The following is a 27,687-nucleotide window of genomic DNA, read 5'->3' as shown; positions in this document are numbered from 1 at the left end:
AAAAAATAATTTAAATACATTTATAGCAATTCATTATAACTCTTTAAAAGTAACATTAAAAGGTAAAGTTAAGTTAAAATATTAATTAATTCTCACCTTATAGCAAAGGCAGCCAAACACTAAAAACTGCCAATAGCCATAGAGCTTCAATATGGTGGAAACCTGAAAAATATAGCCTAAAAAAGAAATCAAACTGAAAAATTATTACATAGACGCTCAAATCACATTGGAGAAAAATGGGGAAAAAGGATGTGGACAAAAAAGCTGCATATGATAATAAAAAAAAATGCTCAATTAAATATAATTAAATTAAATAAAATAGAACAATGAGCTCAGTAAGTAAAATAATAAGTAAAATTAATTCCAAACTGCTGTTATACTCTTAACAGCTGACTACAATAATAAATCTATTAAATCACTGGTCTGGGTGAAATATCCAGTCATTTAAAAAGAAATTTTAAAATGATGAGCTGCAGCTGATTGGGGTAAAGAGAAGCAGTTATATGGCTCTTGGGAAAACAAATGACAGCTGGTGTGAGTATGGAGAAAGGACTAAGAAACAAAGTGTTGTTGAACTGCTTTTATTTCCAATAACCAACGACTGGCTTGTACACTTCCAGACAAGACGATAGACAATGTGTATTTACAGTGTACGACCCATGTACACGTGTCCTGTCCATGTACAATATTTACACTGTAGAGTCAGCTGGACTGCTGGTGAAGGAACTGAGTGTATGCAGTGGAGGATCAATTAAACCTCAGTGTTCACATACACACTAATATCCTGGCTAGGATCTGGGCTCTGTTTGTACTTGAAACTCAGTCACCCTGAAATGAATTTTAGAGTTCATTTAATGAAGAAGGCTAAAAAAAATAGCAGATAAGGTAGCTTTTATCCAGCACCATTTGATTTCATTAAGGTGGACCTATTCTGCTTTTCTGTTCTTCCAAGTGACAAATGTTTAGAATAAATAAAGCCAAATTCTCAAACATTGAGGTACAAACATTGTATGTACAAGCAATTTTAAACGGCTCTAAGTGTTTGGTACATATGTTTTTTTCTGCTCTTCGCTCTGTATGATGTCAAAGAGAGGGTCCTTATGTGGTTATCAGCATAGAAGCCCCACCCACGTGCTGGTCAAGTTTTTGTTAGTGAGGGGAAGCCAATCAGAAAAAGGCTGGCTCGCTCAAAGACCTTGGTAAAAATAAGAAAAATGATTGGACTTCCCAATACGATTTAGCCATAAGTTTGGCTAAGATTTAAAGTAAAATATCAACTTAGCTGCACAAAGGCCTCGTATAAGATAAACAGGGACTATTTTGACCCATGAATCATGCAAAACTGAAGTTGAAGAGTAATACATAGAGCTGGAAATGAGTAGAACAGGCTCAGGTAAAATAGATGCTTCATGGTCTAAAAATGACCAAATATATGCTTAACGGGAAAGTGAGAGTTTTATCTGTTTCACACTCGATGCCATGAGAGGAAGAAAATACTTATCCTTGCAATGTAAAAATATTTCAGCTTTAAGAAAAAATATGTTTGATCCCAATAAGCTGACTTTCTCCTGTAGGGTGAGGACATTAGCCAGAAATGGAAGACAAGCTTATTGTTAGCAGAGACAGAACAAAAAAAAAAAAAATAGGAGCAAGGACTTCCTGGTAGATTCAGAAAATGTGCCATTTTAACTCCACTCCAGGTACTGGTCGTACTCCTCTTCCTAACTTCTGCTGTTTGGGTGAATATTTGTGCCTTCGTGTGTGTGTGTGTGTAGGGGGGGTTTACGCATAAGAATGACTGGTCTGCAGTGGTTAAGGCAAAAAGTCAGTTTTACTTTTCTTAACAGGAAGTACTTCCTGTTAATTTTAAGTTTGAGTAAATTAAAAGCTGATGTGTTTTTGGGTTGTTTTTTTTTTGCAGAAAGTCAAAACCTGTTTGGTGGGTGAAACTTTGAGTTTCACATAAATACTGATCATTGGGATACTAGTGTGCAGGTAAATATACTCAGGTATAAGAACGAGAAAATGGACTGGTTGTCCGTGTGACCTGAATGAATTTAAAAATGACTGTTGGTCTTGTGTAACAGTTAAGCTGCGTAGTCGAACCACCCCACCCTCATCCCACTGAGCTACCACACAACCACAACAAGCAAGCCAATCCCACAGCTCAGTGACAATATATACAAACCATAATATCTTTCACATGTACATTTACATTTTAAGGTCATAAAGCCAGTCACTATGTACACTCTGTGCCATTTATACACTTTTAAACTCCTCAGCATACGTTGGAAATCTTCTCTAAAGCTCTTGTAGAATCTCTCTCCGGTGCTTCAAGTATAAGTTCATTCACAGGAATTATCACTGCTGCCAGGGGAAACACATACACCTCGTGTCGGCAGTATTTTTGCAAGTTAAAAGTAAAACTTGCATGAAAATACAGGGAGGCAAAGCACCCAGTTGAAGAGAAGAAGACAGGCAAAGACACTGGGTGGCCACAGGTACAGCCGTGTGAGGATGTTCCCACTGCCAGCAGCCAGCAGCACTTTTATAAAGTGACTTTGAAAGATAAAAAAATAAAACACAAGTGATGGAAGATAAGAAAAACAAGGTTGATTGTGAGGTAGAGTCACAAACTGGTACACTAAAGTGGGAAAAATAAAGGTAAAATCTATGTGGTGAAGAGGCTCTGTTGAGAATAAAAAGTTTTTAAAAAATTATCTGCATCTTTTGGATCGCCTGAGCTTTAGTTTTGCTCTGGTTTACATTTAAAGAAGGAAAGAAACAAAAAGATTAAATTGATATTTCAGGTGGTTGACTCGTCTCTCAGCTTGTCACATTCACACCTCAGTTAGCACTCTTAGTTCATAGCAAGTAAGATACTGTACAATTAAAAAAAATTTAAAAAATAGCATTACCTGTAACTAAAAAAGAAACCTTAACAACAACAACAATAAAAAGAGAGAGTATAAATCAACACAGATGTTTTGGCTGCCTTAAATACGATGCAGACGTGTTTCTTTTGTACGAGAACCAGAGAAAAACACAGCGTCAGAATGATACAGCTAAAAGGTAAAAACACCTTTTCTTAAAGATTAAAGATAAACAAAAACCCTTCAGTGAAAACTTCAAATATACTTTCTGTTAAAGTGGGCAGATCCTAAACCAGCCACGCCTCCTTCTCCATTAAAAAACCCCCAAAAAACCAAAAAACTACACAAAACTTGGTCCCTCCTCTTGTTTCCTGTCAGGCAACTAATCGTCTTTGATTCCTCTCTCCGATCGCATGATGACATCTTGTCCGCAGCTCTTTGACGAATCATTACCTCACTGGTCACATGATGTCACAGATCTGTGAATAAAAATGTTAGTCCCACCTTCCAGCAAATAGCTCCCTCCAGCCAATCAGTAAAAGTACACTTAGTTCTGCCGGACGGCAAAAAAATGTGTTCTTTGTTACAAAGCGTCACTCGATCAAACCACGCCTTTAGCCCCGCCCTCCACCTGTCCATCAAACGATGCTGTCGTGCAGCAGCGGCTCAAAGTCCGCGTCGCAGGCTGCGGGCGGGCTCTCCTCATCGCTCCCTGGCAGCGGCGTGTTGATGTGGACACCGGCCAGCGAGGACATGGACTCTTTACTGTCAGGGTGGGGCTTGTCATTGAGGGACAGCTGGGAGGAAGAGGAGGAGCAAGAGGTTTTCTCAGGGATGAAGAGAGCGACAAGGAAAGCGATGACCACGGTGCATGCCCCTAACAGGAAGGGCGGGCCTGGGATTAGCGCTCGCTAGGAGAAAGGGAGAAAAATAAAGCTAATTTCAACAACAAAGCACATTTAAGTGCAGTTAATTACTGACATGAGGATGGAGTCACCTGCTAATTTTAAGCCTAAAATAGCCAATCGTGTGAATTACAAAAAAAATAAAAATCACTGTAAAATTGGTATGAAGTGAGACACTATCCTTACAGACCAAAACCACTTCTCTGTAGCAGACTGTAAACTTGTTTACTTTTGCTGTAAAGTTGCATTTTGCAAGCCGCCTCAAGTGGCCATTAGAGGAACTGCAGTTTCTGGCATATTCAGTTTACAGCCCTTAAGACTTCTCCTTGGCTTGTGTTACTTTTAAATTGTTGTGGAAAACACATCTAAAAACAATCAATGACTCCATGACATCACCGGAACCTAAATAAAGGTTCAATAGGAAGAAAATGTCTTTATTTATTTCAAATGGCTGTATGGAATTAAGTTCCTTCATCCCGCACTTTTCCTGTGAATGTTGAAGGTGACCACATCCCAGTTTTAAAGCCCCAACTTTATAAGATGAGTAAGGTCATTTTCTCATTGGCTTCTTTGCAGTCAGACTTCTTATTGGGACCATATAAGGCTCACCCTGCTGGCTACTAAAGATAATGCTGATTTAAGGCACTACAGCACAGACCTGGAAGCCATAACTGTTCCAAAAGCGACAGGCTTCTCCAGTAGTACCTACTTGACTTGACTGTTCCCAGTTTTGGTGACAACAATAGAGAATGTCGAGGAGATGGTGTACCTGTTGCTCTGTCTATGGCTTTTTGTCAGACTCAGGGACCACAATGCTGTTTTTTTCAAAAATGCTGGTTTTGAATTTTTTTTCCAGAAGTCACTAGTCACTAGAAGTAAGTAGGCACTAGCGAAAAAGAGGCATTACTGTCAGGATTGGAGTGCATGCTGTACCTCAGTGGGACTGTCCAGTGGCAGGGGGTCGATGTTGTAGTCTCCCTGGATGGGGTCCATGGAATTAAACTCGACGTTGAAGAGAAAGAAGATGAATCCATACAGAGCTGGGCCGAGGCCGTTACACAGACCTCTGATGCCTGTGATCATCCCCTGCACCACGCCTGCAACAGGGCGGAAGAAGAAAGGTCATGAAGGCGCAGCAATGCAAGAGTTATTTTACTTCCTGGTTAAGTAACAAAAACCACAATCTGAAACATCTATTACACAACAGTGACCTACTGAAGTGAGAGAGGACAGATTTTATTTGTCACCTTGTTTATCGGGATCAGCAGACTGTGACACCAAAGCAGAAACTGCTGGGAAGGTGATGGAGGACATCGCTGCTACAGCACCAGCAGCCCACATCATCCTGTTGCAAATATACATATTTATACTTGGTTAAAGATGTGCATATCTGGTCTTTTTGTGAGTTGGAACTTAAAGCAAATACCAAAATGTAGTGTAAATAATTGCCTGCTACACAAGCACACACTCAGCAACTCTCACCATGGCTCTGATCCAAAGCCGTACCAGGCCAGCTGAAGGATCTGGAAGCCCAAACCTAACAGAACAGTGTTTTTAGTACCCAGAGTTCTCATCAGCAGAGTGAGGAAGAGAGTCTGTGGGCAAAGAGGAGACGAGAATTTACAATTATTTAACAGTTCACTAGAATTTATTAACATCTCTTATCGTAATAAGCAGTGTAAGTATAAAGTTGACAGAGAACAAGTCACCCAAGTGTGTATGTTAACTATCAGCCTAAATATTTACTGATGCACTGCTTATGAGGGTGAGTTGTTCTTCTTGTTTATGGAAACTAAAATAAAACAGCGATTTTTTTCAATTATATCCTAATGTGTGTGTAAAATAGGCTTATATTTAAAAGGAGTAATAAATAGCCTCTAACGTGTTGGTTACCTGAGCTACAATGGACAGAATGCCCACAACTCCTATAAAAACAGCGAGGGTCGTTGAGGAGAAGTTTATGACCTGGAAAGAGACAAGAAATAATTTTTATTGATACTATATAAGACAACATAATTTTGTTCCACATTTTTAATTGATAAAACAAGAGAATTGCAGCTCAACATGGGTCAAGTGGGTAGTGAATTAATTCTGAACATATAGTTAAGATCAAAGTAAGCAGGTATTCACACATCAAAAGAGTTGCAGCTTCATGCCCTGCCAAGAGCTCCACTTAATAAATAAGATGATATCATCTGCATAAAAACTAACATTGCAATGTTCAGTTGAAAAGTAAATATTTATGTACAGAGGAAATTGCAAAGGCCCTGATCTAGGCCCACAAATCTATGATTCGTTAATTTTGTCTTACCTAAATTTGTTTGTACTCTATGAATTCATTTATGACTCCCTCAGAACATGAAGGTCTAGCTGACTTAGAAAATTAATTCACACAACATTCAACTAACTACTGCTTATAATGATTATGATTATTTTTGCAGTTTGGTCATTTACAATTTTCCAAAACACCATAAGCCATAAAGTCTCAGAATTAGAATTAAATGCATAAAATAAGACATAAAATATACATAAAGAAAACCTATTCTTACAGGCGTTATCCAATCCTATCTTCTTCATTCATTAAAAACTTCCATCCTTGCTGGATGTCATCACTTATAGTCAGATTTCAGTGAATTTCTAACAGATCAGTTGCGCCTATTCTGGCATCCTCCTCGGACACTATTGTTCCAGTTTATTCAGTCAGATTTTCTCCTGGTTTTTTAGCTCAGCGTGTGGTCTTCTGTCTTATATCGCCACCTCTTTCTCAATTTCACCTCAAGGTAAACATGTCTCAATGTGAAGAGACATGTAAGTGTGCAGATTGCACATCGAGTTTCCACGAGTTCACTGATTTCAAATAATTCACTAATATATGCACGGTAGAATAAACAAAAATGGCCTGTGAAAGGTTTATGAATCTGTCAGTTACTTTGCACATATACTTATTTTTTGTGCAGGTAAGAACATTTTTACACACATATTTCAGAATGAGGAAGATTTAATGTAAAGACAGACACAAAAGAATGGCTGACCGTCGATGCAGCAATGTGATCCGTGGCTTAAGTGTTTCACGCTACAGCTAATGACCCTGTCTGCTGTGTGACTGTTGGTAGATTCGTGGTAATAGTATTCTTAACAACATCAATACCAGCATTGACGCTAATATTCTTGGAAAATGAGTGCGTCAGGTGGCTCACCTGTCTCAGGTAAAGGAAAAAACTGGAGTACTGTCCGGCCTCAGGTAGGTAAGACAGGAACACGGTGATACAGATCAGTAAGACTGTGGAGTCCTGGCCCACCTTCCTCAGAGACTGAAGGAGAGAGATAAAGAAAGAGAGAGGGAGAGAGAGACAGGAAATACAACACCGAGGCTGTCAGATGATCAGTTAGTCTTCAGTTAGTGTCTGGGATTCAAAGGGTCAATGTTACAGGTTCTGACGTGCAAATGACTTGCATCTCATTTCTCTTTATTCCCCCCCCCCCCTAACAGAAATGAGCTGTCATGCATTATATAATGTTATAGCATCATTAAATTATTAAAATAAAGTTACTGCGTTGAGGAACATTTACATACTGTGTCCGAAAACAGAGAAGAGAGTCAAATCACTGAGGAAAGGCTTCATGCAACTACAAAATACACTATGACTTAGGGCTGGGCGATATGGCCTAAAATCCATATCACGGTATAATTTGAAGCACGTGCAGTAACGATATATATCGCGATATATTCTTTTCTTCTGTATAACGTATTTTCCACACTATAAGGCACACTTAAAATCCTTTAATTTTCTCAAAAATCGAGAGTGTGCCTTATGTATGAATTCTGGTTGTGGTTACTGACCTCGAACCGATTTGGGCGTGCAGAAATCTGTTAAAAAATGTTTTAGTACAACTTTGGTAAGCTGCACTGCTTGATGGATTGTCAGAGCATTACGGCTGCCATAGTGAAGAGCTTCGGAGTAATCTGGGTCAAAAACTACGTCCTGTTCAGATCCCAAAGTCAAACGAACAGAGTTAAAAACGGTCTAAATTCTTTCATCTTTAATAAAATCATCAACGTTGCTGCTTTTCCAGGTGTAACAATTGAGTTTAACATCCAGGCATCCATGAAAACAGATTTATTAAATTTAATGGAGTTAGCAGGTTAAGTTAACAGGAAGTTAGCTCGCTAGTATCGGAAGGTCGGCGGTTCGAATCCACTTAACGGCTACCCTGAGGTACCCCTGAGCAAGGTACCATCCCTACACACTGCTCCCCGGGCGCCTGCTTAGTGGGCTGCCCACTGCTTCACTGAGTGAATGGGTCAAATGCAGAGAAAAACAAGTAATTTCCCCATGGGGATCAATAAAGTATCCATTATTATTATTATTATTATTAGTACCACTTAAACATAACAGACCATGTTCTGACTGAGAGATTTTTGAAACGAATTAAAACGTACAGCTCTGCTACCACTTCCAACATAAGTGAGAAAAGACAGAAGACAGAAAACGAAACAGCAGTGGCGTTTGCAGGGTTACTGAAGTTGGACTACCTGGTATATAATGTTGTGCTACGTGATTGCTAGCGACACAGCTATGTTAGCATAACATTAGCACAGTGAAGCTGGAGGATGAACGCCAACTTTTTTTTCCACTCCATAAAAGTTAACGTGAGGGATTCTGGTGGTCAGGGACAAATGCAATCGCATAGCAGGATGCTATACACGGGCCAAACTTCAGTCAGGAGAATAACTGAGATTATTCATCCACAATACGAGGTTTGTCATTAATATACTGCAACAACATGGGAATAGAGCAGCTGCGAGAGAATTCAACATTAATGAATCAATGTTACAGAAGTGGAGGAAGCGCAGTTTTTGGCTTTCCCCATATTTCAAAAGTGCTTCATCTCTTTGCTATGACTGTCGCTCGCCATAATTTGCAGAGGATAATGGTTGTAGCCGCTGCGATGCTTTCGACCAAAACAGGCGCAGCTTGATGACATCATCAACATGCGCTATCACGGTAGAGCGGTATAGTCAAAATCTCGATCGTTGGCCAAATTTATATCATTTCTATCGTATATAGTTTTTATCGCCCACCCCTAACCAGAGTAATCTGATTTGAGCTCATTATTTAACCAGCTAATCAAATATGGTTCTGTAAACGATTAGTTACTGACGGCAAATGGGTCGGCCTGCTCCCAGGAAATGGGCGTCCCCCAGCTGCTGAGCCTCATCTTGTCAGGCAAAGACTCGGGCACGGCCAGCAGGATGAAGCAGATGTCAGCCAGAGCGATCAGCGTGGCCACCAGAACCACCAGATTGTCCCCGTACCAGGCAGAAAGGTACGCTCCGATGGCCGGGCTCGTCACCAGGCTGGCTGCAAAGGTGGCCGACACCTGAAGGGATGAATTTCAACAGAGCACAGCTCAGGTATTTTTCTGTCCTGAGTCATGTCTGCACACAGATTAAGCTGATCTGTCAGTTTCTTTTCGTGTAAGATTCAGTTTCAGGAATTCAATACCATCAACAGTCTGTCTGCCTGATGCACTGTTTGATTTTAGGGGTGTACATTAGGACTCCTTACCAGACCATAGGCTGTACTCCTCTCTCTCTCATCCGTAACATCGGCAACGTAGGCGAAGATGACTGAGAAAGTCACGGAGAAAGCTCCAGACATGGAGATCATGGCGAAGTACCACCTGGAGGAAGTGAAAAATAGATTCAGTTTCAAGAAGACTGATACGAGAATTTAAACTTCTCTGACTCTCTAATTGACTGAAATCCAGCAGTGAATTGATTTTTGACAGGCACACTGAAATATTTCATTAAAAGATTGACTATTTCACTCAGGTCGGATCCATTAGAGCAGCAGTTCCTAACCTTTTACATCTGATGTAACTGCCCAGCAACACTGTTTATGTTCAACTGCATAATGCTGTACACATTTTAAACTCAATATCAACTAGTTTGAACTCTTTGTGTCTCAGTTTAATCAACAATGTTACTTAAGATTCTAACTCACATTTCAATTGCTTGAAATCTTGCTATTTCAACTATTAATTTGTGTTAGCTCAGAAGGTAAATGCTAGCCATACTTTCCGATGTAACCTTTTTTAGTCATAATATTGTTGCAACAGAGAATATTAGAGTCCTACCAGGGGCTGAGCCTCATCAGAGGGATTGGAGCACAGGTGAAGAAGACGGTGACCAAAAGGAAGGACCGCCTGCCCCATACATCTGACAACGCACCAATCAGAGGCGCAGACATGAATGACAGCAGACCCTAGAAAGGCGGAGTCAATGATAAAAACTGTTTAAAAAAGTTTCAGCAACAGTGAAATATATCTGTGTGGTCATGCCATGCTTGATTCATCTTTTATTCATGACGGTTTTCTGTCATTATTACTTATCACGCCTAAAGTCTAGATATCGTTCAAAAATGACCCATTTCATTGTAGCTATTTTCCTAAATCACTGTTACACCCGTTTAATCTGTATAGCATCAACAGAATGAGTCACAAAATGGAAAAGTTGAGTTTCTTACCTTCACGCCCTGAATGAGTCCATTCATCAGGAATGTGTGCTGGGGAAATGTTTCATGCAAAACCTAAGAAAAAAGATACAACACCATCATGGATGAAACAGTATGAAGCAAGGTACAGAATGTATGCAGTTAGAGCTGGAAAGTCTTGGACAACTTTCACAATTTTTCATTAAAAACTATTAAAAATAAAACAATCAAGCCACTGGAAATAAGGCTGTGTATAAAAATAACAGTAATTTCTCATTGGTTAATGCAAAGGTTTTTTTTAACCCCTCAAATTACGTCTTATGATCTATACTTCATTCACACTCTGACATCCCTGGACTCGCACCAGTTTGCATACAGGGAGAACCGGTCAACCGAGGATGCGATCGCCACAGTGCTGCACACATTACTGAAGCACTTGGAACACAGGAACACCTATGCACGGCTCCTCTTTGTAGACTACAGCTCGGCTTTTAATACCATCCGGCCATACAAACTCCGTCCCAAACTCCACCAACTGGGACTTAACTCCTCTCTGTGCAACTGGATTGTGGACTTCCTCACTAACCGTAGACAGAGTGTCAGAGTGGGTAAGAACACCTCTTCCACCCTTGTGGTCAACACCGGTGCCCCTCAGGGGTGTGTTCTGAGCCCTCTGCTATACACTCTCTTCACCCATGACTGTATTTCCTCCTGCGCGTCCAATCTCATTGTTAAGTTTGCAGATGACACTACAGTGCTCGGACTTATATCCAACAATGATGAGACAAACTATAGGACAGAGGTGCAACAACTAGAGTCATGGTGCCACGACAATAACTTGGTCTTAAACACCAAAAAGACCAAGGAGATCATTGTAGATTTCCAGAAGAGGGGTCATAACAACCATCTGCCTCTCTTCATTGGCAGTGAGGCGGTGGAGAGGGTGAGCAGTTTTAAATTCTTGGGGGTAACTGTGACCGAGGACCTGTCCTGGGGCAACCATATCACCTCAGTTGTACGGAAGGCCCAACAGCGCCTCTACTACCTGAGGAGTCTGCGGAGCGCACACATTCCCAGATCTCTGATGTTGAACTTCTACAACTGTGCCATCAGCAGCGTTCTGACGTATGGATTTCTAGTGTGGTTCCCCAGCTGCACCAAGGCCGATCAGCAAGCACTCCAGCGGGTGGTGAAAGAAGCTGGCAGAATTATTGGAACAAGTCTGCCAGAGATCAGTAATATCTTCCCCACTCGCTGTCTGAGGAGGGTGCACAGTATCCTGCGGGACCAACATCACCCTGCGCGCCACCTTTTCCATCTGCTGCCCTCAGGGAGAAGGTACAGGTCTATACAGGCCAGAACATCCAGACTGGCCAACAGCCTGTATCCACAGGCTGTGAGGCTCCTGAACTCTCTGCCCCCCTCTCACGGACAATAACCATATCCAACTTCTTAATAGCAATGAACTGGTCTGCATTGGTGCATCACATCTTTATTCTCTTCCCCCTCCTGCCCCCCCCCCTCTTTCTTAAATAGATAACTATCATATCTGATATCATATCTCACAGTACAATAATATTGAATGGGTTGCATTGTTGTATTTTGTCATGTTTCTCAGGTCTTTGTCTGAATTTCTACGAACATTATTGCTAAGGATTGTCTTATTGCATTGGAGTCACACTGGGTTAAATATGTACACTTGGGTTTTAAGGGGTATTTATTATTTTCTTCTTTTTTTTGGGTTGTATGGAAGCCCCAAACGCAATTTCATTGTTCTTGACAATGACAATAAATAAATAAATACTAAAAAAAAATAAATACATATTTAATTTCCAAAGTTTAAAATTTAACTCATCTTGATCTGCAACATATATGCTATTTATGTACTTTGGAACACAAAGGACTAAGATACACCTGCTGATCTTACAAACAATCACAGCCAAATTTCCCAGATTAAGGTTTAAGTCTAGTCCCAAACTTAAAGAAAGACTCAGTGGAGATCTCCACTGAAAATATTTATGGTCTAGGACTGGGAAACACACATAATCAAAACACATAAAATTACTCTGATATTCTTTTACCATATTTAGATTTGTATTATTTTAATGCTTTCAAATGCATGTAGATGAGATTTGTTAATACAAAATCACTACTTTTTCTAATGCTTTACATTTTGACAAACCTACATTCACAAAACCAAACCCTCTTCCAGAGAACAGAATAAAGACTGGATTACTACCAAAGGGTTCATTTTGGTTGTAATAGGGGTTTTGTCCCATATTGATGTCAAATAGCCATATAGTGACAGTCAGATTTGAGAAGGACAATCCAATAATATAGATTTTTCAACATCTTCTTCTAACTATAAACAATATAGCTCAGTCTTAATTCAGTAAGTGCTAAATCCATTGTAAAATGCAAAGCAGACCTGGAAAAACGGACTAACAGTGAAAAGGACACTGACATCATCTCTGCAATAATGCTGCCTACACAGCATGACTAATTTTCATTTCTTGTTCGGTCTTATTCACACGGAGGCTTTGAATGAACCGGGGTAGCTATATAGATGTTAATGTAAAAACCAATCGGTGTTACTCACAGTGAGCATGGGTGTGGTGAGTAAACCCCAGGAGAAAAACTCCAGGAAGATCACCACCACGGCATGATACACGCTGGGCCTGCCAATGCCCTGCTGGAGCTGAAACGAAAGAGAAACAACACAGACATGTGTCATATGATCATGAATGGATTTTAAGGTGGTATTTCAGCAGGACTTTAAACAATCATCCATTGAGTTTTAATGGTTTCCCTTCGTTCCAGGCCCTTATTTTGTGTTTTTTGGTACAAAAAGTCAACTTTCACAGACAGACGCTGGTTACCTGCCATTTTTTGTCTCAACATGACATTATCATCATCACATGGTAATGTTGTTGAGAGCGGGGACTGTTTCCAACATTGTCCCCTAGGGTCTGACATCTAGGATTTGCCAGTGAATACTGAAATTATTGACACACCAAGTCAGAATTTATGTGCAAAATATTTGCAAAAATTCATGGAAAATCTTTTGTTTCTTCTTGCGTTCCAGAGCTAAAACGTCACATGATAAAAAAATGATTCTCGTGTCTTCCAAAATTAGGTTTTACTAATAAATCCGTGTCTACTTAATAAGGTTGCAACATGCCGGTGAGAGACAGCAGCCTACGATTGTCATCTTTTCTCCACCTACCTGGTACCCCTCTTATTTAGCGAATTATGTGAGCCATCACCACAGGTTGAGGCCACCATTACAACAAATGCCACCAGATAAAGGTGAACCACTGGAACACAAACGAATCTTCGTCGCACTCATACGAACCAAAGATTTTGCGTTCCTGCAAACAAATAACAGCGTTACAATCCTTCCTCAAACACAGTACCAGCCGCGGCCATTTTCTTCTCGCTTCGCCAAGGCTGCATGGCCAGAAGCATGAAAAGCAAATCATCATTGTTGTCGTTAAAGCTTGGACCAGCGTGACTATGAACCAGACTTGGTGTGAGGCAAGATTTACATTTGTTTTTAACTGGATTTCAGTGTTTTAGAAGCATAAACCGAGGTAATGGTTTTTTGGAAGGGATAAACACATAGGGTTAAATAAGACACTTTTTATGGCAGACAGGTAAAACTGCAGTCTCAACTGAACCCATTTTCTAACACGTTTTAAAGATGATTAAAACACAGCGAGTATTAAAACTGGAGCACAGCACATGAAGTGATTACCAGCCGGCTGACACAGATACACAGGATTTAGGTGGCAAATTGGACCATTTTCTATATTTAGTTTGACTAAAAGCAGGTTTCACTAGCACACATTAGAACCACATAGATTATGTGTTACTCTTGGCTGTCCTTCTGTACAAATAATTTTCACAAGAGCAGGAGTGATGTGGAAAAGATTCCTGTACGACCAAATACAACATTCTTCTTTAGTGACTCCATAAAATGACACGATTAAGAAATTATATTTGCATAATTTAAAATTATGGGTAATAACTTTTGTTTGTTTGTTTTTTGCAGGAATTAGCCAATTTGTGTGGCAGGTGTTGTGGGAAATAAATACTTCTAATTACCACACTAACATGTACATCATGGTTATTTGTCTTTTTAGTGTTTGTGCACAAAATATTGGAAATATTACAAAACTATAAAACTAATATCCCCCATGTGTTATGTTTATTTAAATGTTGTTGTATTTCATTTATATTACGGTGTTAAAATCATACTAGAATACCCTAAATACATAACTCATTTAATAATTCTTTTATTTTTTATAGTATTATTGAAACAAATAAAAAAAATTTTTAAGTACTAACAGGAGACAATTGTCTACATAAATGTAATGTTTGTACAATTTGTGTTTAAAAAAATTATAAACAGAAATGAATGAAAAGTATAAATAATGAGATTAGAACATGTCAGAAAAGTTGTCATATATCACCATCTGAGGGCAGCTGGAGCTGAATGGTTCAACTGCATTTTTATAGAGAGAAATAGAAGAAGGCTTGGAGAAAATTGAGCAAAAATATTTTATGATTTTATGGTAAATTCTGCATGACACAAACCATAAATTGTCTATGGTAAATAGACAATAAATGATCAAACAGTAACTAAATATGAAGCTAATGCTGAGCCCAGCTTTTTGGACTTGCCTGGACTTTGTCAGCATCCTGAAGTGATAAAAGGTTTAGTTTGAGGCTTTGCAGAAAGATCTCTGCTGAAGCCAAAGCACATTTACTCCATAATGCTATATTATTACACAACGCACTTAACCACCTACCTGAGCGTTACACAGTGGGGCTGTGTTTTTACAGATTTACTAGAGAGGTTGTAATGCATGTACCCAGATGAGCTGCAGAGCTGCAAAGCTGCCACTAGTGCTGTTGTCCTAAAGGCATTTACAGGCAGTTTCTACTAGACATGCATTAACTATGTACCGTACAACCATGCTTTCACCTTTCGCTACAATTAAATATTAAGTGACGCTTTTAAACTGCATTTGCTGACCACATTAACAAACAACCCATTACTAAAAAAGCTATTGGTCTCTTTTAGTCTTGCTACCTTTGTTTATCTAGTTCCTGCTGTGATTTAAGTTAAATATAAAATTTAATTCCCGCCTCTCCTGTTTCCCCCATATCTTATTGTTAAGCTCTGTCACTGTGTTAGGTGTTCCTCTTTTATTTTGGTAGTCTTTATCTTTTGTATTTAGTTTTACTTCCTCTGTTATCATTGATTCGTTTCAGCTGTCTTCCAGGTGTTTCCCCTTCCCTTGATTAGCCCCAGTGTGTCCTGTGAATATGTAAGCATCAGTTTCTTTTTGTCCTTTGTCATATTGTCTGCTGTATTGTTTGCTCTAACGACTAGTTAGCAAAGTGCTCTAACAGTTACTTTGCTGATGACCTCATGGTCTTAGTTTTAAGTTTTTAATAGAACAAGATGTTCTTTTGGTAGATTTTGGTCACTTTCAGAGAGAAACAGATCATAAAGCTACATATGCTTTACACTATAGTTACCACATGTTTAATGTCACTTCACCTCCTCACTTGTTTTTCTTGCAAGTTCAATTTAAGCCTCTTACCAATTTAGTTTTCCATTTAATTGTAATTGTAGCAAATGATAGATGCATTTTGTATGTTCCCCAGGAATGTGTTACCTAATGCTTGCACTAGCATAAAATCAGTTCAATATTAGGCTGGGTATTTTGCAGACATTTTAAGTGACAAACATGACACTTCAAATAATCCAAAACTGAAACCACTATGAAAATTTGCTACAGCAAAAATAGTGGCAGAAATATAATATATATATAATATATAAATATATAACTTAATCTTAACTTGGGGCAAATTCCGCAAAATATGTAAGTAAATAAGTAGACAAGTGTCCTAACCAATCAAATTTGAGTTCACGTAGACCAGAGGCTCCGAAAGTGTGGGGGGATGCACAGCCAATATTGTGGGGGGGGAGTGCGGTATGAAAGGAAAAAACAAACAAAAAAAAAACACATCGGGAGCAGCGCTGGGCTCTCCAAATCACAGACAAACAGTATCCCACATTCTTGATTTTTAGTTCACAAACACTTGTTGTAATGACTAACTACTCCTGACATTTTGGAGATGTTAGCTCTTTATACAGGAAAGTTACAGTGAGATACAAATAATATCAGGCTGATCCTGCCACGATTTGTTCCCTTGGTTCAAATCACAGACAAACATTATCCAACAGCTGTTTATGTTTTTAAACCCATTTTGCACAGAGAGACATTTTTTGAAAAATGTATTGATAGCAATGTTGAATATTATTACACAGGAAAAAACAACTACATGTAAAATAATCACACCGTGACGCCTCTGCCTTTCTAAATGGAGGACCAGTAAATCTGTGTGTATATGTAAGTGTGTAAAACCTGAAGATAGTCAGATTGTTGTATGTTGTCTCTATCTGCCATTCATCTCATGTAAACAATAACGTGGCGCACAGCATGACGTGAAAAAAGGCACATACCTTTGACGAACTCTGTATTCCTCGTCATGTAATACAGACGTAAACGCAAAAACTGAGTTTTAAACAATCTCAATTTTCGGTGATTCGAAAACGCCGTTTACGTGTGGACGAAAGGCCCAAACGCATAGAAACAGCTGCGTTTTCAAAAATACCCGTGTAGGTGTACCCGCGATCATTTTTTCAAAAAAAGTTTGGGAACCACTGACTTAGACAATGACTTAAAATAACTAAATAAATAGGTGCCCTGAGGCAATTGAAGATGGCAGCCGATTTGCAAGACTTGTTTCTAGAAGGTCTCGGGGTCATTTTTGTGAGAAGAAAATCATAGAGGACTGACTCTGTTTGCTCCATCTCTCCAAAACTTGGGAATTTCTTTGAGTTAGGTCTCCCACAACTGCTCCCGTTGATGTCAGTGGTTTCACCTTTGGACTCAGCAATTTAATTTTTTTTTTTTTTTTTGAGTAAGGCAGCAGGGATGTGCAGCTTTATTGGCTAAAAATTGGCTATGTTGACTGCTGTCAGCTTATAGGAAAAAAATATTCGTATTTTGTACCACATATCTTGGATTCAACTTAATGAACTTGATAGTGATTATTCAAAGATACCGATTATTAACAAGGTTAGGATTACGACAGTTATTAATTATAACAAAGACTTCTTTGTCTCACTCTGGAATAAACAACAAAAAACCCCAATAAACTAACAACAAATTTTCTCTCATGACAAAACCGTCATTTGAAACAACCCCTTAATGAAGCAATCTTAGCTAATCTTGTGCACCACATACATTTAGTCGTTTCAGTGATTTCCACTGAGAAGCAATTTAATCATTCAGCTTGTTAAATATGAAAAAATAGTGGAAAATTATACTGTCAATTATAGGTGACGCATTCAAGCGAAAAGCTTAAATCCAAAAAGATTATTTCCACTTAATGGTACCAGTTTAAATTAAACTCATTTATTATTGTCTATTATTGTTTGTGTTCAGAGACACTTTGGTGATAAACCACTAAGAAACATATTTATGAGGATCGCTTTGTTTGCTTGAGATAAATAGTAACAAACAAATTGTAGTCTGAAATATCTGTGAAGGCAGATGCTTTTTCCCTTTAAGGCAGAGGTCCTTCTGGCCTCTCAGTACTCTTAATTTTGGCACACCTTGATCACCATACTTCAAACAATTATTCCCATTGATTAAACTTTAATCACCTGGCCAGGAAAATATCAGAAAACAGTGAATGTGCTGTCCATCACAGGTGATGTATTTATGCACCAAACAATACTACTGCTGTTTTATTCCTGGTTTATTATTGTCTTAAATCTTCTCATCAGATTTCTCCCAGATATCTTCTTTCCCTACTAAATCTGAAGATATTCATTTCACCGAGGAAGAAAAGCAGTAAATCTCAGAAAATTGTTCACACTTGCATCACAATCACTGGTGGCTATGGTGGGGGTCTTCAGCTTCTGTAAATGTCTGACTCGTCTTCATGAGGGATGTTAAAATGGACGCTGAGGCTGCGGAGCGATGAGTCTGCAGTGTGCGCCCTCCCCGGGTGAATTTCACGCATGGAGCTGTTATGTAACAGCTGATGGATCCGTCCTGACCACAGCAGCATGCACTAAGCTGCAGCCGTCTGTGTGCCACATTAAACCTGCCCTGTCCTCTCCCCGTTACTGTGCACTCACCTCCAGCCATTTTGGACCAGACCTGCTCTGTCACGGCTGATTATTATTATTAATATTATTATTGCTATTATTATTTTTAAAATAACAACACTGTCACTACTCAAACATCCCATTTTTGCCTTTTCCCCTTTTAGATTTGTTACGTTTTAGGTTTTTAATCATTTGAACAGTAAACACAGTAAAGTATAAATGATTTAAGCAGAAATTTCCACGTTTTGTTGGCATTTTGCTGTGAAAAACACTAAAAACAATCTTCTTTTTAAAGCTGCACTGATTTGATAAACCAGCCTTACGTCATGTGTTTAATTCCCTGTTATGTCATAAACATACAGCCCTTTAATTGTTTATTTATTTGCTGAGAATTGAGTATTATTATGGTTGCGTGGGTGATTGAACTGGACTGAATACACACGTCATTTATTGTCATTGATTATCAATATCTAAAAACACCTGCTGGACAAACAGAGCTGTGCGTTTATAAATGAGCAATAAAATACGAGTAAAAATGGCGGGTCGTGCACCCACCCCAGCTCCGTCCTTCATGATGATCTTCTTGACCAACAGCACTCGGCCGGTGGCTGCCGCCGGTTCTCCCGACGTCTCTTCGCACCTGCCGCGGGTCACGAAGCATCCGTGCCGCGTGGATATCCGCGGTTCTCCGGGCGCTTCCAGGGTGTCTACTTAATGAGTCCCCACGCAGAAGCTAAAACCGAGCTAACGGAGGATAACGATTACAGAAACGGTGACCGGTAATATCCACAGCACCTCTTTCTCTGGATCCTCCGTTCTCTTCAGCACCGAAACGTCCGCAGCAGCTCGGAGACGACGTCACTGACACTCAACACCCAGAGGACTTCCGGCTGGTGCTCTTTTCACAATAAAAGCCGAACATAGTCACGTCATTCCATAGACTGTATATAAAAGATTGAGCCCTCACTGTAATGTCATAAAGTTCGCATTTTGGAGCCTAAACGGCAGAGGTGGGTAGTAACGAGTTACATTTACTGAGTTACATTTACTTGAGTAAGTTTTTGAAAAAAAGTTACTTTTAAAGTACCTTTTTTGCACAATACTTTTTACTTTTACTTGAGTAAATTTGTGAAGGAGAAACAATACTTTTACTCCACTACATTTGCAAAATTCAACTCGTTACTTTTTAAAAAAGAATTCGTTTAACACATTAGATAACATCCGCCAGTGGAGTTTCCAGTAACTCTTTTACCAATCAGATGTGGCCATGCAGTCACATGACCAGTTTGAAACTGTGGAAGGCAGAGCGGGCCAAGCGTTTCAAAGTAGCGGACACACGGAAAGAAACACATGAAAACATGGCATGCGATTTTTTTTTCAGTTGCGTTATTCAGCTCCTGCTCAAACTGTACAATTGAATCTCAGGGGTTAGAAGTTCAAAGGTCACGATGCAGGGTCTCGCACTATACGGCCTGATGCTCTGATGCGACTTGAGTGCTCAAACTGTGCGTCCATAACATGAAGCTTATCATACAAAATCTGTCTCTCGCTCTCCCTCTCTGTCTTTCACTCACACAGACACACACCACCACCATCAACTTTGCTAAATTACTAATGAAACACATTGACCAGGCAGCTGCAATTGAGCAGCAATATCCATCCAACTCTTTTCATGGAATATGGAAGCGTAGTACGGATGCGTAGAGCTGCCACCCAGGCAAAAGAAAAATAGAGCTATATCACGTTATAACGTGAAAAGTATATTGTTCTAACAACATTATTACAATATACATAATTATCACGTTCGTACAATATAAATATTATATTGTACGAACGTACAATATAATATTGTACGTTTGAACAATATATGTTTGAACAATATCAATAACGTGATATTGTTCAAACATGAAAGGTATATTGCACTAACATGAAAAATATATTGTTAGAACAATAAACTTTTCACGTTATAACGTGATATAGCTCTATTTTTCTTTTGCCTGGGTGGCAGCTCTACGCTTCCGTACTCGGATGAGCTTGCCACAGTTCTACAAGTTGTGCCTCCATCTCATGTCCACTGCCATGCTGCTCCGCCTTTTCACTTTCATTTCTGCTTGTGCGTGCGCAGTGTGAGAGGCTGCGTTGAGGGGCGACAGGATTTCAAACAGGTTTGATTTTCTTGCGACCATACGATTGATGATTTGGAGCTGGTCGTGAGGTGTTAATCGCTTTTCGTTACCCCATGTATACTACATGATGCATGACACACGATTAAGGCGAAACTCGGGCCGATCCTCAAAAAACGGTTGCGCGACTGAAAAATCGGCTCAAAATGGGCCAAAAAAATTGCACAGTGTATGCCCAGCTTTTGGAGGCTAGCTTCATCCAACTCCCTACCCTGTGGTTGGAAGGGGTGTTTTTCATAATTTTGCAGCCACGCAGACTGAGGTGTTTATCTTCTCAGGAGGGCCATGGAGAGATTAGAGGCTACATCGCAGCTCCAGTCATGGCCAGGGCTGGACTGGGACAAAAAATCGGTCCGGGCATTTTGACTAGAGACCGGCCCACCAGGTATTAGGCTATAGGAAAAGCCATAAAGCCTTTGAATGAAAACAGATGCTGTTGTGACAGTGATGTACACTGTCTTGTTGGTATATGTATGATTTCTATACATTTTACGTCAGATAAAAACTTTTTAAATGAGAATAAGAAAGAAAAGTATTTCTTTGTGCCCCCCTTTCCCTGATAATGCCCTACCTGGCCCCCCTGGGAAAACTTTGCTAGACCCGCCCCTGTACAGTTACCAGCTGTTAGATACTAAAAAAGGATCCTGGTGTTATTTGTCTCTCAGAAACAGTTCATAGCTTCCCTTCAACTCATTCATGTGACCTAAAAGGTAAACCTGTTTCTCCATCACCTGTTCAGCTCTGATGATTCAGTAAGAACATCTCCTGGTTTCATCTTCATGTTTCCCTCTCACCAGATAACCAAACCGACATCATGACCAGCAGCTTTTACAGCCCTGGCTCCAGCAAACATCAGCTGATACTCGAAATTAATATTAAATAAATGCTAACAACAGCTGATCAAGCGCAACATCTTTCTGGCACAAAGTGGGTGATAAACAAGAGAGAAAAGCCGATCAGCTGATCATTGATCAGTTTCATGATTGAAGTAGCAACAGGAGAGGGAGGGGGAGAGAATGAGAGGAGAAGAGGCAGCTGGCAGCGTAAAGACAGAATAACTCCAGCTTTGTGTCTTTTTCCATTGTAGCTGAAGTACAGGACAAACTCTGTTTGTTTTCAGCTCAATACGAAACGCGTAATATTTTTTCTGAATGCGGGACGATTCTGTTTGTACAGGATGGTTGGAAACTCTACTAACTAACCTTATGAATAAAATAAAGTTCACTATCAGTAACATCATAGCACCCACCAGCTGTATAGAAACTCTGTCATGCTAGCTAGTAAGAGTTATTGTAACTGACTGTAAAAAGTCAGCACAACGAAAATAAACTACACCTGAACTTGGTTTATAGCTGACCCAGATAGACTGCAGGTCATAACTTCTTACCTGAAGTTCATTTCACCTGCAGCCGCCTCGGGTCTCTCCTCCTCCGGCCTCACCTTTCCCTCATCCACCTGCTGGCTTCTGTGGAAGCTCCGCCATAGCCACCACCAAACAATTGAGTTATTTTTTACACATGACCAGCATCTGGCCAATCCACCACCTCTCATTGTTTATACTCTTACAAAAAAAAAAAAATCATCGGCCCATCACTGTCTTTCCCCAGAGTAACAGCCAAACAGTGCAAGGAGGATCTATTGGTTCTTATTTTAAACTTAATCTGGAATTCATTGCAAACTGTTTGTGTGGGATATGAATGACAAGATTTTGTTTTTCAACAGGAGTTAGTAAAAAACATCTCCAGTGTGATCAAATGTTCTTGCCAAACATCTGCAGCTTGGCAGTGTATACATTACTATAATGACCAGACCTAATTCTTTTGAAAACCATACATCTTTCCACAGGTCTCAACTTCATCAGACATCACCTAGACACAGAGATGGATGAGTCCAGCACAAACAGCAGCCTAACTGGCTAAGATGATGGGTCCATGGGGTCAGGAAAGCCAGAAGTAGGGGAGCTGGAGAGGTACCTTTCATGCCCATTCACTGGAGGTGTGGATCTATTGCATGGCTTTCCTCACATCAAGAAGCTTTCGATCAAAATCAGTACAGCTCTTCCTGCATCTGGAGCTTGTGAAGGACTTCTCAGTCATGCAGGACTCCTGTTCACTGCTAAACAGTTACAGCTTCACAGAAAGAACCTTGAGAGCAAACTGCTGCTGAAGCTTAACCATCACTTCACTGAGTGAAGAAATGGCCCGTTTTTGCTAAATATGCAGTAATAGATGCACACCCGCACAATTTATGGTAAACTGAGCTGCCTTGTATGGACATATGTTGAAGATGCCTCGTTCTAATGGTTTCTCTGAGGCTGCTGTGCCATTTGGAGCAAAAGTGAATGTAAAGTTTACAGCATATCTTGTCACTGGAAATTGTTTGCACTGTTTATATTATTTACTGTAGGCATTGGTGAAAAAAGCCTTATGTTGTGAAAAACTGAAATCTGGAAATTAGAATTGTTGTGCCTTATTTTGTTGATGTTTTTACATATATTCCTTTTGAAAATACAAAAATTTGTATATTTATTTATTTTTGTTTGTCTGATAGCATTTATTCAAAAAATAAATCGGACATTTCAAACAGTTACTCACTGAGTAGTCTTTTCTCCAAGTACTTTTTTACTCTTACTTGAGTAACTTTTTTGAACACTACTTTTCACTGTTACTTGAGTAATAATATTTTAAAGTAATGCTACTCTTACTTGAGTACAATTTTTGGATACTCGACCCACCTCTGCTAAACGATTCAGATATTTTTCTTCACAAGCAAAGGGAAAGTTAACAGATTACATTTCAACAGTATGGCTCAGTTTTCCTACCATTACCTTTTCAGTAATACAGTAACATAATGGATTACTGTACTAACTATTAGGGCTGGGCCATATCATACCATTCATGGTAATACCGGTATAATGTTGGGCAATGATAAGAAAATGAAATATTGCAATAGAATATCGGTAAAACGCGCATGCGCAGTGCCTTTGTTTTCATATGCACATGGCCGAAAAAGCATGGTTGCGGTGACGGAGAATGAGAAGGGTGAAAGCGGATCGTTATTTTTGGTAGAGCATGCTAGCGGGCCGTCGTTATTACCATGTTTTTTGGAAAATACGGCACACTTAAAATCAATCCTTTGATTGTTCTGAAAATCGACAGTGCCCCTTATAATCCCGTGTGCCTTATGTATGAATTCTGGTTTTGTTTACTGACCTCGAAACGATTTTATGTCGTACACGGCGCTCGAAAATCTGTCAAATGTTTCAGTACGACTTTGCTAAGCTACGAAGCCGCACCGCTTGATGGATTGTTGGAGCATTATGGCTACCGTAGGCAGGAGCCTCGCGGAGTGATATGTACTGTGCTTCAACATAATATTACAGTATTGTGTGTGTATAACCTCTTTTTAAGTTTTGTGGATATTATACATGGTTATGCTGAGGATATGTCGGCCAGTTTCCACTGGAAATGTCTTTTGGTTAAAGTGTCAGCAAGGAATTTACATTCGCACTGTTACGTTTTTATATAACTTTAATGCAGATAAAAAAAACAGTTGCTTGTTTAAGTGAAAATACATTAATGTTTTTTTTTTGCACTAATAAAGTTGTGGAGTTGTAAAGTATTTTGTCTAGTGTCAATTATATCGTCAGTTATATCGTTATCGCAAATTTTCAAATGTATATCGTGATAAATATTTTTGGTCATATCGTCCTGCTCTACTAACTATAGTTACAACTATGCTGTTACTCTCATATCAAAGAAGAAAAAAAATGCTCTTCAGTCGAGTGGATGCAGACTCAGCATCAAAGAAGGGTTACTGAGGCACTATGTCTTTTGGTAACGTTTATTCTTGGAGCATATCAACTCATAAGTCATCCACAGCCAGTCACAGTTAAATACCAGGCCTGGGTTTGCAGTCAGTCAACTTCTATGACAAAGTAATTACCCCTAGAGACTGCTAGAATTAAAAAGGCAAGGGGCATAAATTTCTAAACAATTATACACAAACTAAACTGAAGTGTATTATTAGAGCAATAATACAAAAGTATCTGAAAAACAAACAAACAAACCTAGATTTATAATACATCACAATAAAATAAGCCGCAATTGAAATATTAAAATGGACATACTCATGTACAGTACAGAAAAGCAATAAGCAATTGTGTTTTCCTAGCTAATATCTAAAACACAGGACAGAGTTAGCTACTACAAAGAGAAAATGAACATTAACAGCCTTAGAGCATCTAGCATGCCTGGATAAAATCCTCAAAAATTTAAAAAAGAACTACAAGAGAATTAATTATTGTTTTTAAGCTAAAAAGACCCAAAGAAATACAAATGTTTATTTCCACATTTCACTAACAGAAACTAATCGGTAATTTCTTTTACTTTGAAAGCCGAACTCTATTTCCTGTCTGATAAACTAAACTTGACTGATGATCAGTTGAGTACGGTTCGGTCCATTGGAGATATTTGTGTCTTAGAGCCTCCCTGAGCCTGACGGGGCCAGAACAGAAACCGGACCATCTATTTGATTTAAGCCATGAAGAAAGGGACTGAAAAAGGACTGTGAGAGCGTCTGCTTGGCCAGGACCCCCATGGATAAGCACGTTTTCAAGTCAAGTTGGGACAATAAGGTCTTATATAAGGCAGAACAATAACACAAGACCGGATATAATCCTTTCACAATAAAAGTGCTGCTAAAAGTGAAGAGGCGGAATAGAAAAAAAAAAAGAAAAATCAAAGAATCAGTTTTTATTCGCAACATTTAATTAATTAAAGATTTAAATACATAATTTATTCAAATCAGTAGATTTTCATCAGCCTTAAGACCAGTACTGAGAAATTGGGGGAACGTGTGTGTATTATTTTGAAAACGAGGCTGGACCCCGGTTGGTTTTGACAGTGGCAGACGGAGGTGAAAAAACGAGAGACTCACGTGTCTGTGGCTGTGGTCGTTATGTATGTGTGTGTGTGTTACTGTCTGTATGAATAAAACATGACAAAAAAAGAGTGGTGACGGTGGGAAACGTGACCGGCCGACTCGCATCATCAATCAGGAGAGAAGCAGACGCAGATTGAAACATTTAAAGTGATCACCATCTTATTTTAGAAGCATTATTCTGCCTCCACACATAAAGGATAGCCGTGATTACACTTTTTTAGTGCCTTAATCTACCCAGTGAGGCCAAAAAGATCATAAGAATGATGTACACGGACATGAAGAGCCTCAGAGGCAGAGATGAGCTGTGATCATGCTCCAAAAAAGAAAACAGATGTGAGGCAGTGTCTGGAGAAATGAAATCAAAGATTTTCTCTCTGGCCCTGTGTTTACCTGCAGCAGCTGGTGCACTGAGGAGAAACCAGGCATCTTGGAGCTTCCACCAGTTAAAAGCAAATCATATTTCCATGGATACATTTGAAAGAACACATATTTATACACTCCGGAGATAAATGCAGGTGACTCAGCGTCTCTCTGGCAAAAACACATGTATGTACCATTTGATCTGTTTTCAAGTCACCAGAAGCCCAAATCTTTGGCTTTGGGCAATTTAAAGGACATGCTGTATTTACAGAAGCCTTTAATCTTTCATTTAGACCTTTAAACGGAAACCACATCCATGTGGAATTCCTCATTGCCAGCCAATGCAAGAACACTTTTGCAATCAAGAATTAAATGATTAACTGATCAGAGTTGGTTGAACTTCATGGGTATTAGTTGGTTCAGAAACAGAGACCAGTGAGAGTCCATTTCATCTGCTGTGCTGAAAATCAAAGCGACAGACCCCACTCCAGACTCTCTCACATCTGCCACATGTGTTCAGTGTGAACCTGTTAAGAAAACAGGGCACCAGTGGCTGACCTGCCAGTTCTGCTGTTCTTTGGTGACTCCCAGCTGATCTGGTGTGCTGGTCCGTCACAGAGTCTGTCTCTGACATGCTCATAAGTGATGTGGTGCAGGTCGTTTTGCTGTGAACTTCCTGATCCATGGAGCCCAGAGTTGTGTTTTTTGGTTAGAAGTTATAAAACCTTCAATGGCCCAAATTCAGCCTGAGTGGAAATTCAGGCAGTCTGTTTTAAATAACAAGCAGATTTTGGACCAAATTTAGTGAAGTACATAATTCAAACAACATAAGCCACGTTAACACACCAAACAACAGGACTGACAGGCCCTTACTCTGTAGTAAGTATGGATAAAGTAGTTTATCTTTTCTCTGCAGTGAAGCAATAAATGTGATCAGTTATTACCCCGTGAGTGCCAATGACAGGCTATTGCATTAATTTTTCCTTTAGCCTGAACACACATTTGAGCATATACAGCAAATAAACACTAAACATTCAAGCCTGCATTTTTATTATCAGTAATAGATAACAGAAAGGTAACAAAGGCTAAAAATGTCTGTGGATTTCTCACTTTCAGCCCTTCTCCACCTCCTGTCATCTTTACTTCTTTGTGAGTTTGTCGCCCCCTGTCTCTCCTCACTTCTAATTGCATGTCTGCACGTTAGATACAGTTAGATTTATACTGCAGCTGAAGGTCTTTATAAAAACACATTTACAATTTAATACTGTGCTCGGTTAGAAGTTAGTGCAGCTTTTAAGGGGCTGAAATTTGAAGCACCTGGAAACAAATCAAAGATAAAGTTGGCACACTGCTGCTGTGTTTCATGTTTAATGTAAACAAACCTGTCTCAGAAAAAGTAAGACTTCAGCTAAAGATGGTCAGGTTGCACCAACTGGTTTATTTTAACTGTGCATTACTTAACTATGCATTGAATATAAGTCACATGGACTTAATTTTAAGTTCAATCCATTTCATGTTATATTCATTTAGAAAAATATAGTCAACATTCATAAAAGTAACTTTAAAGAGTTTTAAAAACATAAAGTCATGAGTTTTTGTTGCACTACTGTGTCTCATACACTGCAGTTATGGAAAAAAGTGGAAAACCAGACAGAAAAACGTAGATAGTAAACTCAAATACAATAAGTGAGCGCCACCTACTGTACAGAAGCTGTTATAAGAAAG

The 27,687-nt window shown here is 39.3% G+C and overlaps 1 protein-coding gene across 4 annotated transcripts; it reads right to left on the bottom strand.

The window, feature by feature from the left end:
- Positions 1-565: 565 nt before the first annotated feature.
- Positions 566-26,038, bottom strand: slc71a2a (solute carrier family 71 member 2a). Of its 4 annotated transcripts, XM_085463084.1 has the most exons (13): positions 19,031-19,093; positions 13,502-13,646; positions 12,875-12,973; positions 10,309-10,371; positions 9,920-10,047; positions 9,349-9,463; positions 8,942-9,160; positions 6,976-7,089; positions 5,672-5,743; positions 5,261-5,373; positions 5,026-5,123; positions 4,712-4,875; positions 566-3,784 (listed from the first exon to the last, which is right to left on the bottom strand). In XM_085463084.1, the coding sequence occupies exons 3-13, from the start codon at positions 12,881-12,883 to the stop codon at positions 3,512-3,514; spliced, it is 1,368 nt and encodes a 455-aa protein (XP_085319210.1). In that variant the 5' UTR covers positions 12,884-12,973; positions 13,502-13,646; positions 19,031-19,093; the 3' UTR covers positions 566-3,511. The 4 variants fall into 4 exon arrangements, with proteins under 4 accessions (XP_085319210.1, XP_085319209.1, XP_085319211.1 ...); XM_085463083.1 differs by lacking the exons at positions 13,502-13,646; positions 19,031-19,093 and adding an exon at positions 25,993-26,038; XM_085463085.1 differs by lacking the exon at positions 13,502-13,646 and having other exon boundaries at positions 19,031-19,180.
- Between the last annotated feature and the right edge of the window lie 1,649 nt (positions 26,039-27,687).

Source organism: Copadichromis virginalis, linkage group LG7 (genome assembly GCF_057382275.1).
Source record: "Copadichromis virginalis isolate Kocher_CV1m ecotype Utaka linkage group LG7, C_Virginalis_male_GT1.1, whole genome shotgun sequence".
Taxonomy (NCBI): domain Eukaryota; kingdom Metazoa; phylum Chordata; class Actinopteri; order Cichliformes; family Cichlidae; genus Copadichromis; species Copadichromis virginalis.
The sequence above is the reverse complement of the archived record's forward strand: the minus strand, read 5'-3'. Positions and strand labels throughout refer to the sequence as shown.

Coding starts and splice junctions, on each gene's coding strand:
- slc71a2a (XM_085463083.1), bottom strand. CDS start 26,028: ATGCCTGGTTTCTCCTCAGTGCACCAGCTGCTGCAG. Junction 10,372..12,874: donor TCACCACACCCATGCTCACT/GTGAGTAACACC, acceptor CTTTTTTCTTAG/GTTTTGCATGAAACATTTCC. Junction 5,374..5,671: donor TTCTGTCCATTGTAGCTCAG/GTAACCAACACG, acceptor CTTTGCCCACAG/ACTCTCTTCCTCACTCTGCT.